This window comes from Centropristis striata, chromosome 6 (genome assembly GCF_030273125.1).
Source record: "Centropristis striata isolate RG_2023a ecotype Rhode Island chromosome 6, C.striata_1.0, whole genome shotgun sequence".
Taxonomy (NCBI): domain Eukaryota; kingdom Metazoa; phylum Chordata; class Actinopteri; order Perciformes; family Serranidae; genus Centropristis; species Centropristis striata.
In genome coordinates, this window is record NC_081522.1 from 28,776,524 (window position 1) to 28,792,841 (window position 16,318).

At 40.8% G+C, this 16,318-nt stretch overlaps 2 protein-coding genes across 2 annotated transcripts in view; one reads left to right on the forward strand and one right to left on the reverse strand.

The window, feature by feature from the left end:
- Window positions 1-10,777, forward strand: part of LOC131973762 (1-phosphatidylinositol 4,5-bisphosphate phosphodiesterase gamma-2-like) — a 41,923-nt gene extending 31,146 nt beyond the window's left edge. The window contains exons 25-33 of the mRNA XM_059335837.1: window positions 1,462-1,646; window positions 1,895-1,997; window positions 4,667-4,870; window positions 5,898-6,037; window positions 7,064-7,172; window positions 7,276-7,443; window positions 8,672-8,760; window positions 9,749-9,909; window positions 10,012-10,777. Of these exons, the coding sequence (XP_059191820.1) occupies window positions 1,462-1,646; window positions 1,895-1,997; window positions 4,667-4,870; window positions 5,898-6,037; window positions 7,064-7,172; window positions 7,276-7,443; window positions 8,672-8,760; window positions 9,749-9,909; window positions 10,012-10,054 (1,202 nt within the window). The 3' untranslated portion in view covers window positions 10,055-10,777. The remainder of the gene's footprint in view (window positions 1-1,461; window positions 1,647-1,894; window positions 1,998-4,666; window positions 4,871-5,897; window positions 6,038-7,063; window positions 7,173-7,275; window positions 7,444-8,671; window positions 8,761-9,748; window positions 9,910-10,011) is intronic.
- Window positions 10,778-11,979: 1,202 nt separating this feature from the next.
- cmip (c-Maf inducing protein) overlaps window positions 11,980-16,318 on the reverse strand; it is a 64,686-nt gene continuing 60,347 nt past the window's right edge. Inside the window, exon 21 of the mRNA XM_059335677.1 lies at window positions 11,980-16,117. Coding sequence (XP_059191660.1) covers window positions 16,064-16,117 — 54 coding nt within the window. The 3' untranslated portion in view covers window positions 11,980-16,063. The remainder of the gene's footprint in view (window positions 16,118-16,318) is intronic.

The following is a 16,318-nucleotide window of genomic DNA, read 5'->3' on the forward strand; positions in this document are numbered from 1 at the left end:
AACATCCTCTTCCCTGCCTTTTGCTGGCAAATCGCTTCATTTCCTTACACTACAACCACAATCAGTAGAAAACATAGAGCCAATGATAGGATTGTCAGCCCTGAGCTTGTGCATGCAATTGCTCCCTTTTTGTTTGTATTTTAAACCTGGTCATCAAAGCAATGCTCCACAAGTGGTCAAAAATCAGGGCAAAGTATGAAAAAAATAATAATACGGACCCGTGGAAGGAGGGGGTAATATTTCGAGAAAAAAGTAGCAAATTTATGAGATTTAAAGTGGCAAATCTACAAGAAGAATTCTCAGATTTATGAGATTAAAAGTTAGCCTGGGTATACCCAGACTGCCTTGCGCGCTCGAATTTGATTTCGAACCTCCAGGCAGTCTGGCAACTAGGCGATTTCGCTAGCCCTGTTTTAGGGATCCAATCACAGAGCGGGGAGGGACGGTGAGACGATGACGCGTACTACTCGGCACTTGGAAGCTTTCCGGATCCAACATGGCTGCTGCAGACGCGAAACTCTCTTTAGCTGTAGATGGTGTTTTAAATAGTTTAGAGTGAAAGTTGAAAGGCGAAAGGTCTCTCGGCAGCTCCGCTGTCCCCCGGCTCGGAGCCAGATCACCGGTAGTGGGGCTATTAGCGCCGCACGGGCGGTTTCTGCGGCTCGTTGCGCCGAGCCGGTGAGACCGCCGGTCACCGCCGGTGATCTCGCTCCGAATCGGGGGACAGCGGAGCCCCCAGAGACCCGCAGCAGCTTGTTTGTTGCCCATAAAATCAGTGGATGTGTGTGGCTGAATGACATGAGGGGGAATAAAGCGTGAAAATAAATAATCTTGCAGAAAGCGAGAACTGGAGAAGCAAAGCAGCAGCAACACTCTCTCACAGACACACACACAACAAACATCCATCTCTGTTGCTCTACTACGTCATCTGGTATAACTGATCTGATTGGCTAAGAGCTACCTACAGACGCTTTGATAGACATTCTAAGCGCCCAATAAACGGCTCCGGAGGATCGTAAACCACACCTCCTCTACGGAGAAATGCATTGAAGGTGTCCAGACCTAATCTCCAATGAGATTTGGTCTGGTGTTAGCCAGGCTAATTAAAAGTGGCAATCTACAAGAAAAAAGTAGCAGATTTATTTATTTTTTTCAGATTTTTTCTGACAGCATCTGAATGCAGCTCTCATGTTTATTAATGTTAAATGATTTTGTGTATTTGCCCTGTGATTTAGACCAGTAGTTTTTCCAAAATTCAGCCAGAAAACTGCATCGTAAATAATTACCTCCTTGGTGGTAGATGATTAGATCTTTACACGTGGCTTTATAAGCTTTAATCTGTAAACATCAACTGAATATTAAATTTAGAATGGAATTTGCATTGTCTGTAACACTGTGGGACTTTTGCACCTCTCTTCATCATACCTTACCCTGTCTCCTCTCCTTCCTCCTTGTTTCTAGCGAGAGAGACTAGTAAGAGTGGTAAAAATGGGAAGCCCCACGTGTTCACCATTCAGGACATGGAGCAAGAGAGTCTGCAGTTTGACCTGGCAGCTAGCTCTGTGGTGGAGCTGTTCCAATGGTACCAAGTGGCCTGGGACATTACTCAGAGAGAGATGAGCAAGCAGTATAACAGGGAACGAGAGGTTAGTATCTCATGGCCTCTAAACCACGTTACAACACAAGAATGTATAAAGTCTGGTATTTATAAACTCTTTCTGTTCAGTTCACATCGTGGTTTTGCATGTTGGCAGTCATTCGTTCAGAGGAAATCTTAGGGAAGCATACCACTGAAACTGACTTCATACTGTAAAACCACAGCGAGGTGTATTACTGTTGGTATGTCAGCATCACTGTGCAAACAGGAAGTGGCTGTTTTTCTGTCCAATCTCAGATGAAACAACAGGAGGAAGTGGAGAAGAAGGCAGAGGTTGCCATGGAGATGTCGGACCTAGTGGTCTACTGTCAGCCACGCAGCAAGGAGAAGGACCGCTTCGGTAAACACATGCAGATGCACATACTGACCACAAAGACTTGTGAACACAAGTTACATGATGATGTGACAAACTAAACAATCTTTACCACTACTTTATAATGTAATTATGTTCAAATTCAAACAGTCTAATAGGTTGTGCTAGTTTTAGTATTAATTAAAAAGCAGATATGGTCTACTCAGTGTAGCATTCTTTCAGTAATGATAGATTCCTCAATGTGTTAGGTTTTAAGATAAGATAAGAATTTATTTATCCGGCAGCAGGGAAATTTACTTGTCACAGCAGCTAAAGATACAGACAGGGGAGTTTACCAAAAACGAATTATATAAATTTAAAAAAAGAAGACATATACATACATAATATACACCTTATATACATAAATACTTATATTGCTGCTATATAGCATTTATTATTAATATTGCACATAGGGTTTTTTGCTATATAATAACACAGTGCTAAACTTGGTCTTATCTTGGTAACCTCTATGCCACTTCATAAGCTTTGTCGTTGAACCGTAAACCTCTAACCCCTAGTTTTGAAATAAAACGTATAAATACAACACTAAAAATCTGATAACTGATAAGGTATTTGACACTAAAACTATAATTAAAAAAGACATAACAAAGGGAACATGAAAAATTATTTTTTCCTGTCCCAATTCCCGAGCTGGGAAGTCACTAATCCAACTTGGGTGTATTTCTGAGCTTTTAGGCCAATAAGGACACTAAAAAGATGTTTACCCTCTCTGAGCAGTAAAATACAACACATTAAAATCTGTTTTTCAGTATTTATTTGCCAACAAGGAACAAAAATAAGGGATTTTTTGCTAGCTAGCCAGCAGCTATAGCAACTAAACAAATCTCAAACTCAAAGAAACCTCCTGTCAGGGCTTAGACAATAAAAAATATGGTAGACAATCTTGAGAGTTTCCTCTATAAAACTTTTAGTGACCATAACAGCTTTGTAGTTTCCTTACTGACCAAGGCAAACTTGGCATGCTATTATTTCCCCTGCTGCCAGCCTTGATGCTAAGCTAAGCTAACCATATCCTGGCAATAGATTCATTGTGTTGTTCATTGTACAGATATGATAATTATAATAATCTTGTGATCCACTGTTACTCTTTCCAATAAGTGTTTTTCCCAGTACAGGTTAAACAATTATCTTATACTAAAAAATCATACAAAAAAAACTAATTAGAAGACAAAGACAGGTGCATTTTTGTGGTGTTTTTTCACCTAAACAGTGAATTCAAGTATGTCAAATAAGGTTCATTATAGAATCACTTAAGGTTAAATTGGAAATGCAAAACACTGAAAAACGGAATGCTTTCTGCTGAGGCACCTCATGTTGTCTACCTTCACTGTTCTTACCACAACTCAAAGTACTTCAGTAAACAGGATGCAACCAAAGGGAAAGATCTAAAGACTAGACAGCTTCGTGTTACACCGATCTAAATTTAGAAATACAATGAATTGTAGAAAACCTCACGCCACAACAGTCTTAATCAAATTACTCTGTTGTACTATTTTTTACATCACTGAGTCTAAGGAAATCAGTGTATATTTACAAAAAACAAAAGCTTATCAGTTTGAAATAAGATATACTGTCTTTGTATATATCAAAAAGGAATGGCAAATTATCCTTTCTACATTATTTTGGTTTTATGTTTGGAATCGGGGGTTGTATTTTGTGATTATTTGCAGAATTTAGTTAAAATCTTCCAAAGAAATTAGGAAGGTTTTTCTTAGAACCCCTCTGATATGAGAAACTTTTCCTGAGTTATGTCCCTTGATGTATTTTACCAAAGTTCGAATCCCGACCATGGCAGCTACATGTCGAAGTATCCTTGAGCAAGATACTGAACCCCAAATTGCTCCCGATGCTGCGTTCATCGGTGTGTGAATAAATTCCCAATGGTGGCAGGTGGCACCAGTGTGCCCTGGCTAGTATGAATGTGTGAGTGAATGGGTGAATGAGCGTAGTGTGTAGTGTAATGCGCTTTGGATAAAAGCGCTATATAAGTGCACCCCATATCCTCTTAAGTTTAATGAGGATTTTGAATGTGTTTTTGGTTAGATGCCTGAAATAATGTCTGTGGTTAACACAAGCTGAAGAGATGTTCACGTTTTGTTGTACGATATAAAATACGTTAGTTAATACCCCCACTTGTGAATTTTTTAGTTTTTATGTGTCCTTAAAAAGGCGGTTGCTAACAAGTGGCTAAATGAGATTACAGTGGTTGTCGGGGACATTAAAGATCCTCACGACGAACACGGGGGAAATTCTCTCACTAGTCCACCTCACAGCCTCGTGCAGTCGTGTTTTTCAGTGCTCTTGCAAACTGTTGTACATTGTAGATTAGGTTTATAAAGAATTCATTAGGCTACGGATTCACTAGCTTGTCAAAATCGCTAGTTAGCTTGTCAGAGCCGTCTGAAGCTAAATGGGAGTGACGTAGAATTCATGTGAACATGGTGTAGTTCACTAACGTTAGCTTTTTATTACTGTCGGCTGCATTAACGCTTCAAACTTAATAAAAGTGGTATCCTGCTAAACAAAACGCAAAGCATCAGAAACGTGTTTGCCACAAAGCTTATTTTCTGCTATGATCTAAATCTTCAGCTAAACCTGTACCTATCAAATGACTACTCTTTCCTTTGCCTCTGCAGAGAGTTACAGCTACAAAGAGATTCGCTCTTTTGTGGAAAACAAGATACCAGGAAAGAGCCGCACCAAGGAATTCCTGCAGTACAACCGCAAGGCTCTGAGTCGCATCTACCCAAAAGGCCAGCGCGTCGAATCCTCAAACTACGACCCTTACCCACTGTGGGCTGCTGGTAGTCACATGGTGGCTCTCAACTACCAGACTGCAGGTACAGTACTTTACCAGAGCTCACAGAAAAGACAACTGTAATGGCACATGGCAGGCAAATGGTGGGGTTCTTCCCTTTCTCATGTACTCTTGTTTATCGGTCCAGTTCCATGTATTCACAAATTATTATCCTCACATGACCTCTATACCCTCAGTGGTCAGAACTCGATTAGACTGCTCAGTGCACCTTGCACTCACGACCAGAGATGGTGGTGCTTCCTGTAGGCTTGGGCAGTGAACATAGCGTACAGCTCATACAGCAAAGAAGGGAACAGTGGTGCCATGTTTGTATTGTGATAAATACATTGCAATATATTGGGATTTATTACCTTTTATCAACTGCACATTATGTCCATAAAGGAACATATTCCCTCTTTTATCTATTAAGATGACGTTTTTGGTCTGTTTATGTTACTTCAACCATTTTTTCATTAAAAACAGATCACCAAGGGGAAAGATTGACCAAAACTGTCATTAAAACCTGTCATAAATGTTGCATGTTCCTGATAAAACTGAACTGTTGGTATTACAGTCTACATAATACAACTAAACTGAATGCAAATATATAGGCCTATGGACTGCTGTAGAGGTATTTTGCACATAGTGACCTGGACAAAAAGGTTTGAACCTGAAAGTAAATAAAGTAAATAAAGTTAAATAAAATACAATAAAAACATTTCAATTAAGCACCATCTAGTGGACTGAAAAAAATGCAATTGTTTTTATCATTCCAGTACCAAAATACAATGGTAAAATATTGATACTTTTCAGCAAAGTGTGTGATTGGTCTTGTTCTTTTTTTAGAATGAAGTAAAATCAGTAAAGTGAATTTGGTAGGCTTGTGTTTTTACTTAGGGTTCAATACCAGAAAGGGGTAGAACTGTCCATCTGTTTGAGTGTTTCACTTTTATTTTTACAATAATATAAATACTGACTGCCTAAAGGCTTGGTGAAACTGTGTGTTTTAGCTGTGTGGTATGACACATATGTAGGGCAGAGGTTCATATAATGCCTATGTGTCCACTCAGATAAATTTACCCAGCTGAACAGCGCCCTCTTCAGTCTGAATGGACAGACGGGTTATGTGCTGCAGCCAGAGTTCATGCGCTATGATAGCTACGACCCTTACCAAGAGAAGAAGACGGTCACCCTCAAAATTGCGGTTAGGGTAAGTCTGTACACGAACATACACATATTTAAAACTGGCTAACACATACACTAGTGAAGGGGCAATGAAGCTTTGTGAACCATTTGATTTATTTTTTGACCCCACTAGTTAGCTGTCTTGGCTTAACCAAAAAGGCTTTAGTAATGGTAATTCAGTGTGTTTTCAGCCCTTTGTTGACCAAAGAGCGCCATCTAATGGGCTCCGTAAATAAATCAAATGGTTCACAAAGCTTCATTTTCCCTTCACTAACACCATCATCATTGTCATCGTGACATTGCTTTAGGATCTTTCACGTTCAGGCTAAATCATTTATTGTGTCAGATATCATGTTAGAGGTACGATGCTGACTGGCTGATGTTTGTATTGTAATAATGTAACTTAATGCTGCATGATAATTGCTGTGTTCCAATACCCATACTTCCATGAGTCCACTTAAACGCAGTACACTATCCGCACTTACTAAGTACGCAGATTTCAGCAGGTGAGTGTTGTTCCAAATCTAATACTCCGCGGTGCACTTACCGGAAATGGCGCTCGCGACAGCCGCCACGGCTCGTCAACCGCGAAAAACTTCCGGCTTTGAACGGTGAAAAAATTACCCTTTGTGTTGTTTAATCTTTACTTCTACAATCCGGCAATATGGCTCCATTAACGCAGTAAATGTGGAGAATGCGCTGGCGTCGTCAGCAACATTACCTACCGCTCTGCTGTTGTTTCGGCCGCCATTACAAACATTTTTTTCGAGCTGAGCGGCTCTGCCTGGCTCCGCCTCTTCCGCTACGTAGACAAGATGGCGGCCGTTGAGTGCATATAGTGTACATCGTTCCACACTCAACGTTTTGACCGTTATGAGGGCAACATCCGGGTCCTTTAGGTACGCTTCTTTTCGCCGCGATCAGAATCGGAACACCCTGCGTACTCAAACTAAGTATAGTAAGTACGGGAAGTATGGGTATTGGAACACAGCACATGACATTTTGCATGGTCTGGAGAGGACTGTATAACAGCAGCTGTGTTTGTGTGCAGGTGATTGCTGCCAGACACCTTCCTAAACCCGGGCGCAGCATCGCCAGTCCATTCGTAGAGGTTGAGCTGTGTGGGCACACAGAACAGAAGTCCAAGACCATCGTCTACCGTAAGGAGAGGCGGGAGGGTGACGGTTAAACCTATGGAAGGGAAAGGATTAGAGGACATTTTTTGTGTTCATGTGAACAGTGTCACTTTTCTGTCTGCTGCAGGTGATAATGGCCTGAACCCTGTGTGGAAATCTCCAGCAGACTCTGAAGTGTTCATCGTGTACGAGCCTGAGCTCACCTTCCTGCGCTTTGTGGTCAATGAGGAAGACATGTTCTCAGACCCCAACTTCCTGGCTCAGGCCACATTTCCTGTTAAAGGCATCCGCTCAGGTGGGAACACACATATTTATACAGCTCAGAGGCCAGAACTGATGAACGGTTGCTCACATGAAGCTCAGGTAGTACTCATTATCAAGCAATACTGTTATTTTACCGAGTATTTGTTCCCTAGGAGCAAGATTTCTGTACACTATACTTACTTTTTAGGTTCTACCTTCTGTGTTGAAACAGTTCAGATTCCGTATCCAGTATGAATGATCAGTAAAATGAAATCTTTCATGTCAAATGTTCCTACTTTCATTCAAGAAATGTTAACAACTGTGTAATCTCTATTCTCCAAAGAATACAACAGTGTGTACAACTTTTCTTAAACTTTCTTGAAATAGTTAATTCCTCATAGTGAACATTGGGGCTGCTATTAACGTTCATTTGCAAAATGATGAAGCAAAATATATGAGAGCTTTGCATTATAACATAACAATATAAGCAGACATAGAGTAAACTTTACTGAGTGCATTCAGTAAGTGGATACCAGTGGTTGACTGCTTGGTTGTGGCGGATGGAAGATATAGTTTTGGTAATTTGAATATTTTTGATCTTAAGGTCAGTGGTATAGCTTTGGTTTCGGATCAGGAGGGCACTGCTCATTAAGCTTAATTAGCTCTGAGCACATGGTAATAATTAAAAATCACATTTATGGACATTTAATGTAGTTTTAATATTGTTAGGGTATTATTTGGTGCATGCTCCCAATTTTACTTGTGTTTAATCAAATTACCTCATACTTACTAGTCTGACTCATGTATATGTGGCTATAGACTGTGGGTAGAAGCTTCTCTCATGCTGTATTCCTCACTTCTTCCGCTGTCTCTGCTATGTTGTAAAGGCATGGTAGCTGCATCTTTGGCTTAGTGTCGCTCAAGACAGTTGTGATTGGTTTAAAGGTATACAAACAAGCCAGAGGGATGCAGGCACATCATTGATAGATCTGGCTGTTGAAGTTTACAAGCTTACAGACACACAGCAACCCTGGAGCAGGATAGTAACTGAGCATATAGGCACTGGCAATACACTGAAGCAGGTTTGTGTAGTCTCTAGTGAGCCTATAGAGTCAGTGGACACACAGCTCCTTTTTGCCCTGAGGCCACTTATCGTGTTTTTGTGGCTCTAAAGCAGTAATCTTAATGCGATTTGCAGTAAAAGGGCTACAACCAAAAAAAGGTGTGGTCTTTTCATTTTGTGGGCACACAGCGCTGATTGAGTGTTTTTTTCCCGACAGGTTACCGATCTGTACCTCTAAAGAACGGCTACAGTGAAGATTTAGGGTTAGCCTCCCTGCTGGTCTACATTGATGTGCAACAAGCAGGGGTGAGCAATCACACACACACACACACACACACACACACACACGTAAATCCTTGTACTTCTATCTTTGTGAGGACCCTTCATTTACACAATGCAAGCCATAGCCAGTCATCCAGTCATTCTAACCATCACAACTAAATTCAAAACCCAAACCCTGACCTTAAGCTTAGCCTAAACCTAATTGTAATCTTTAAACCAAGTCTTGACCCTCAAATAGGGTTCTTCCACCAGAGGCAGTTCCCGGCCAGTGCTCAACTGCGAACTGGTCTTTGGTTTTCCACCGCCAAAGAGCCAGCTCCCGGCTGGGAAAACGGGTTCCACAGCAGCACCAACTCTTTGCTTGAACTGCGAACCGCTAGTCAGGGGCTGGGGGCGGGGTTATCTGACCCACAAGACCAACTCAGTGCTGTTGAAAGAGACCAACTAAAATGTGTATCATTCATTTATTGGATTTGGTTATCGTCAATGTGATTGACACGGGCTAGCGGGCTAACATTAACATTTTACGTTCAGTGTTAATGAGAATGTATTCTGCCTCCATAGTGATCAAGATGAGCTGCACATATGTGTTGTAGAGACATGTAGTCTACCATTGTTATTATACTTGCCGAGAGGGCGGAGACATATTCAGACATTAACAGTGACGCAATGACGTGGCTCTAGAGCCTGTGGAAAAGCAAACAGTACAGAGCTGGTTCGCAAGTTGAACTAACTGCTAACCATACGAGCCCTGGGTGGGCTCTGGCTTTGAACCAGCCCCCGGGTCGAAAACCCCTAAAAGAGGCCTCTGAATAATTGAGGACCGACTGAAATGTTCTCATTTACAAAAATATCCTCACACTGTTGGTTAAACAAATGTGTCGGTCCTCACTATGTGAAAGTACAAGTACACACGCACACACAAGGAGCACATCAATGTTGGTTTACATCTGCAGCTTGATGTCAGTATGCAGATATTTGTGTGAATGTGATCACATGTCTTGTCCCTCAGAAAGCAGAGGAGGAGCTTTACTCGTCCTCCAGCCAGCTAAAGAAAAAGCAGGCGGAGGTCAACAGTGAACCTTTCCTGTACGACACACACACCAACATTCAGCGCCCGGCCGCCCCGCGCCAACACAACAACCTCAGGAGAGAGGGCAGCAACGGCGAGAGGTGAGCCTTAAACTCACAGGCTGTGAGGTAAAACCATGGGTAAAACTAAATTAAATATGTCAAGACCCCTTTTTTTATGCTGTCATTTTTTTGTGCCTCCAGGTCAAAAGAAAAGAAGATAAACAACAGTAAGTTTTACTCGTGAAGACTCAGCAGAACTTACCGGTCCATGTCCTTCCTGCCTGAGCGGTGGAGAAATGCAGACTATGAATCGAACATCACTTCTATCTGCTTACTCAAGGATTTATGATTTGTGCAGTTACTGTTTCTAGTTGCGACATGTGAAAAGTTTTCATTTCCATATTGTTTTCTATTTATTTAAGGTAAGCCCTCTTTGAAATGTAGGAACCATGAAGTAGAACTGGAGGCAGGTTATTAAGGGACGGGGATGATGGGTCCCCACAGATGTTCAGTGTAGTGCTTAAAAACTTTGCATTTAGTCTGTAATCAAACTGCATCACGTCAGAGGTGGACAACACTGATACTTAAATGATATTTATTTTCAATTGCAGATGAGTATGAGTGAAATAATGGTTTGTAGTACAGACTGTTCTTCTGTCAGGGAGCTTGTGTTGCATTAATCTTTTTTTGTGTGTTTAATTTCAAATGTTGATGAGTGCGAAACAGCTGATATGGAGGGGGCAAACAGTCTGCCCTGTGAGTCGTATAACATGGAAAAGCTGTTCACCAGTGTACCATTATTTTCTCTGTGTTGTGTCTTTGAATGTGAAGCCAGATTAGTAAAAACAGGTGATGCAATAACATTTCATGTATTTAATTTGAAGCTGGATGATGTTTATAGCTTTTCCTATAATTCCTCTGTGAGCTTCTTATGTAATGAGTCAATAAAGAATGCTTGGTGAACTATGTCCTGTATCTCTGTTTCATCTAACTTTCTAATTTTGACTAGAGCTGTCCAAAAAGTTGGCAATAAACCCCTTATCCCAATATTTTCTGGCATTTCACTATATTTTTCAACTGCACTCTGTTCTGTGTGATGTAACTCTAAGACACTTTAGTGCCCCTGCCACTCTTTAAAGTAGGCTTCTGGGGCATTACCCTGCTTCCACCACTTAAATGAGAAAAAAATCAGGTGGATTTCCAATTCCCTCATGCAATGACTAGGGGGCAGTTTTTGACATTCCATAATATTGTCATTTTTTTGTGCTATTTTTGGACAAACTATACTACCACATGTATTAACAGACTATAATTGACCAATTTTAATCATTTTTAGGCATTTTAAAATGTGATCATTTTTCACAAAAATTGACTTCTTTTTCGAGGGGGTCAGTTTTGGACAACCAATAATATGGTGCTTTTTTGACAAACTATACTACCACATGTATCAACAGACTATAATTGGGCCATTTCTAGCATTTTTAGGCATTTAAAAATTTGACCATTTGTGACAAAAATCAACATGACTTTTTTTCTCTCCAGCTTTTGGACATTGCTTAATATGGTGTTTTTCTATCATTTTTGTCATTTGGGTAGTCTGTGGTCTAGAGGTTAGAAATGGGGCTTGTAACTAGCTAATTCCCCCACACAACCCCCCAGGCACTTGGAAATATGGTGTTTTCTCGCTTTTTTTGGGCAAACTATACCACCACATGCATCAACAGACTATAATTAATCAATTTTAGGCATTTTAAAATTTGACCATTTGTGACTAAAATTGACATGCTATGGTATGACTTTTTCCCAGAGTTGGCTCCCCCGACAGCTCCACTCTGCTTCATCGGTGCTAGCAGCTTTTTTTTTGCAAAGCAATAAAAAAACAACACATGCCACAAACAGATGAAACATATTCACAGACAATTTATTTTTGATTGAAATTATTTCACATCATAGTTGTTATTTTTCCTGTTGAAGATCTTTTGTATTTTTATTACAACAGCCACAGAGCAGCAGCAGCAGCAATAATAATAACCCAGCAGGAGAAGCAGATCAATGCGGAGAAAGACTGAAAAAGAGAGAGAAACATGATGGGCGCCCCTTTTCCAGCTGCCAAAAAAATATTTTACTACAAGGAATTATGGGAAATAGAGTTGTTTTTTTTTCAGTCTGTCTGATTTTGTCACATCTGACCCTATTCCTTCCATAACAATTGTCAAGACTCAAGCACAGCTGTACACATCTTGGACATGATAGAAACTCTTACAGTTTGTGCAGAATAAACATCAGAGATAATGGACAGGAGGGAGAAATCAGGATGGGAAAGGAAAGCAAAGCACAGTGAGCTCCACAGGATACGGAGACACGTTTCTATTCAATCATTACATGTTCTACAGTAAAACAAAACCTTCAATTATAACCTCAACATGCTGGCCCCCAGGCTCACAGTTTGGACAAGTGGCAGCTCATCATGGCCTAAAAACTATAGGATGAGTTCAGTGACATGATTTCCCCAGACTGCCCACTTCTTTAAAAGGAAAAGTTCCCTTTCATGTCATGTTGGATGAGAGGACCGATGCCATTATAAGTATGAAGCTAACCAGTGAGCTTATTTTAGCATTAAGATTGGGAATGGGGAAACAAGTAGCCTGGCTCTATCCCAAGATAACAAAATTTACCTCTGAAGCTCAATAAAAAACTGTAAAAATGACATAGTGGTTCTAGAGGAGGCTAAGCGCCGGACTATTCTTTGGCTGGACATGTAAGACTTCCTTGAGTCTTGACTTCACTTAGAAGCAACCAGCAAAGACTTTTTCCACTTTGTTTTTTGTTAGACAAGCAATATGATGATGCTATCTGTTTCCATCACTATACCGCTAGCGTATCCAAACTCGGGTCGCGGGGGTGACACTGGGCGAGAGACGGGATGTCTGACTCACATACGGACAACAATTCACGCTCTCGCACCGATTTAGAATCACCATTTAAGAAGGAACCCACGCTGACAACATACAAGCTCCACAACTCCACAAACCGGATTAGAACCCGCGCCCCTGTTGCTATGCGGCTAAAGTGCTAGCATTAGCCACAACGCTAAACGGATGCTAACCGTAGCTTCATATTAAATGGACATCGGCATCTCATCTCATTTTCATAGTTGGACTATTTCCCAAACATCAAACTATTCCTTTCAAACATTTAGACTTAGAATACAATAAGGGATAAAAACAAAACTACAGTAAAGTTACACTGAATGATCAGTTTGCTGATGTGTGGAAGCTACAAATTATTTTTTTTTTAAAAGATAACGGTCAACCAACGTGGTCCACCTCTGATATGATTATCTGGCAGGATTAGAACAAATTCTTGAGGAAACAAAAAATATTTGCAATTTTTTTCAAATGGACAAACTTACATGGATATATCTCAGCTAGGGGCAGCTTCAGTCCTACAGTACAAGTATTGGTATTGGCCTTTTCCAAAAATCAACATAAACCCGAACTGCCTTGACCAATAGGATCCGTCAAGACGCATGGGTAGATCCTGGCAACAACCAATTAGAAAATAACTCGATGGGCTCCCTCCATTTCAGTCCTTAAACCTCAGTGAGATAGTGATCAGACCCTTTATCATATTTCAAACGTTTTATAAAACAAAATTACAAAATAAAAATACCAGATGACGCAGCAACATGTACATGCAAAAAAAAAAAAAAAAATTAAACAACAAGAACACAGGAAACAAATGTTTGATTAAAGTGATCAAATCAAAGATGTTGGAAACTTAAAAGATATTATGAAAACATAATTTGTTAGATTACAGTGCACTTTGTGTGAAAAAAACAACAACCACACACATAAGATGAAGGCAACAACAGCCTGCCGATGAAAGGAGGCCGAAAGAAGTACAGAAAAGGATGAAGTAGACAAAACTGGGGGAATAAGGATTTAAAAATGGTTCAAAGAGAGGAAAGGGAGGAGACGACTATATACACTTGTATATACATCATACAGGATATGAAAGAGAGCACAAGGTCCTAAAGACCCAAAGATGGCCGTACACAAACCAAGTCTACAGGCCAAACCGAAAACTGTCATGGCACCCAATAAATAGGAAACAAAGCATGTCATTGTGGACGGCATCCTGTCCTCTGCTGCAGCTTCTGCCTTGATTCAACAAACAACCCGAGCATTCTGGAGGTCGACATTAATAAATAAAATGGATGGATGCAGTCAGAGCGAGGCTGACTGGAAAAAAGGGTGGAAATCTGACTTGTCTTGTGTTTTCTAGGACCAAGAGAAACCACGTCTAGACAGGATGCAAAAAAGAGATTCTGACAGACTTGACAGAAGTGTGTCAGGGCAGTTACCACATCATAAAATGAAATGTTGCCACAATAAACAGGCAACATTCTGAGGGAATGTAGACGGGCAAATATGGCCGAAAGGTGCCTTTTTTTCCAATCTTTTGTCCCTTATAGCCCATTGTGAAAGAATATTTACAATATTTTTTTCCCATCCTGTGATGAGAATTATTCATTCCGACAGCCTAAAAATGTCACCCGTGTATTATGGCGTAATATAAATACAGCAGAACAATTCAAAAACAGGTGGTTTGACAGATAGAAAGATAACAATAGGCAACTCATCCACAGATCCACTAGAGGCACTGTGACTCTTCACCCTGACCTCAGCAGGGGGGGGGTCAGAGATGTGAACCCAAACAGTGTCAGCGTCTCTCCACAGGCAGGTCGAGACAGGTTCCACTTGATATACAAATCAGTACTGAAACTGCACTCATGTTGTCCTGAAGAAACAAGTGCACAAAACAAAAACTAAAATTCGATGACGATGTTTGGCAAGTGTCCGTTCTTCTTTTCATAACCGTCTCAAAAAGAGCCAAAAGAAAGAGCAGAGGATATGAAAATATACAACTCTCAGCTGGTGATGGGTCTTGTTTACAGGTCCTCTTTACAGGTCTACGTAACCACCATGGCATGGTACAGAGAGATCCATGTATGGGTGCCCTCTTGGTTGGCTTCTTGTGTTGTATGTTGCAAAAAAAAGACAACAGAGCCTGTGTACTTCATTACTGTCAGGACATAATCCAGGAGAGACGGAGTAAAGGAGGCGTAAAAGACACAAATTATAAATATTAGGCAGTCCCAGACCACCCAGCTACTGCTACACAACTGTCCTATTAAATAGTAATGGGAGATCATCAGTATGTACACTGAAAACAAATGAAAAAGGAACAAATGTTGCCGTCGCTGTTTTTACTTTCCTGCAGTGTTACCGAAAAGTTTCTGAAATGTCATTACTGGGAGTTATCTTCATATATATGTTTTATATAGAAACACACAATATATGAAAGCACAGATGTCTGGAAAAATATGTTCATTCAAGTTGATAAAAACCTTTTTTTTTTTTCCTTTTTGTGTGTGAGCGGGTCGTGTCAGAGGAATAGGCACAGTCTTGCAACTCTTCTTTTTCTCAGAGGTAGCACCTCATTTTTCCCAATAAAAGACTTGAAAAGACCAGAATTAGAACCTGAAAACTGAAGCTGGAGAGCACGAGAGTGAGGACTGAAGTGATTAACAGTTCAACACGTCTGTTTGGAGGAGCTACATTGTGGATCAGATTGGAGAAGAAGAACTGGAATGTGAGCTGCTGTATCCAGCCTTCATCGCATGAGGGCAGGAGAGAGAAAAACAGAGGAAGGCTCAGGTTTTCCTCACGACACAGACACACAGAAGTGGGAGGACAACTGCTTGAGAGTTGGACTTAGACTAAATAAGAAAAAACTGAGAGGCCGTATATGAAAGACTGGGCAAAAGATAAAGACAGAGAGAGAAAAGTGTCCCTTGTGTCACAATATAACGACTCCTTGCATGTCCTCCAATCACAAGGTCCTTGGAACATTAGTGACAGAGGTAAGGGGAGCGACGAGGTCCAGAAAGATTTCTCATTTAGAAAAAAGGTGATGCTGACTAGACAGTTCCTTCCTGGTGATGGTGTCACTACAGGGGTTGGTAAGGACGTCCGAAGCTGATGAAGACGCCTCCTCTGACGGAAATGTGTCGATGTGTGATCCTCACACTCAGATGATATCAGAGTTCCTGGTTTAATGGTGGGCGTGGCGATGGAGATGACATCACTACACAATTTTCATGTAATGTATCTGAGCCTGTGTGCAGTGTGTGCATGTGTTTATGTATGTGTCTGGTTATGTATGAGGGTTGTGTGAGCGTGGCTGATCACCAGGCCTCTGTGTACCGGACATCAACGTCTTTCAGGTTGGGCAGTTTGGCCTGCAGAGAGACACACAGACACACAGGGGAACTGCTTCAGAAACTTGAAACAAACATGCAGTCAGTTAGAAGGCTAGCTCATGTTCAAAATGTAGAATTTACATCAATTTTGTCTTCTGGTTTCATGTTAAATCTAACTTATACTTCTATATGTATTGTGTTAGCTACTAAGCTAGTCTCCACCATGTCCAAGGGGAATCT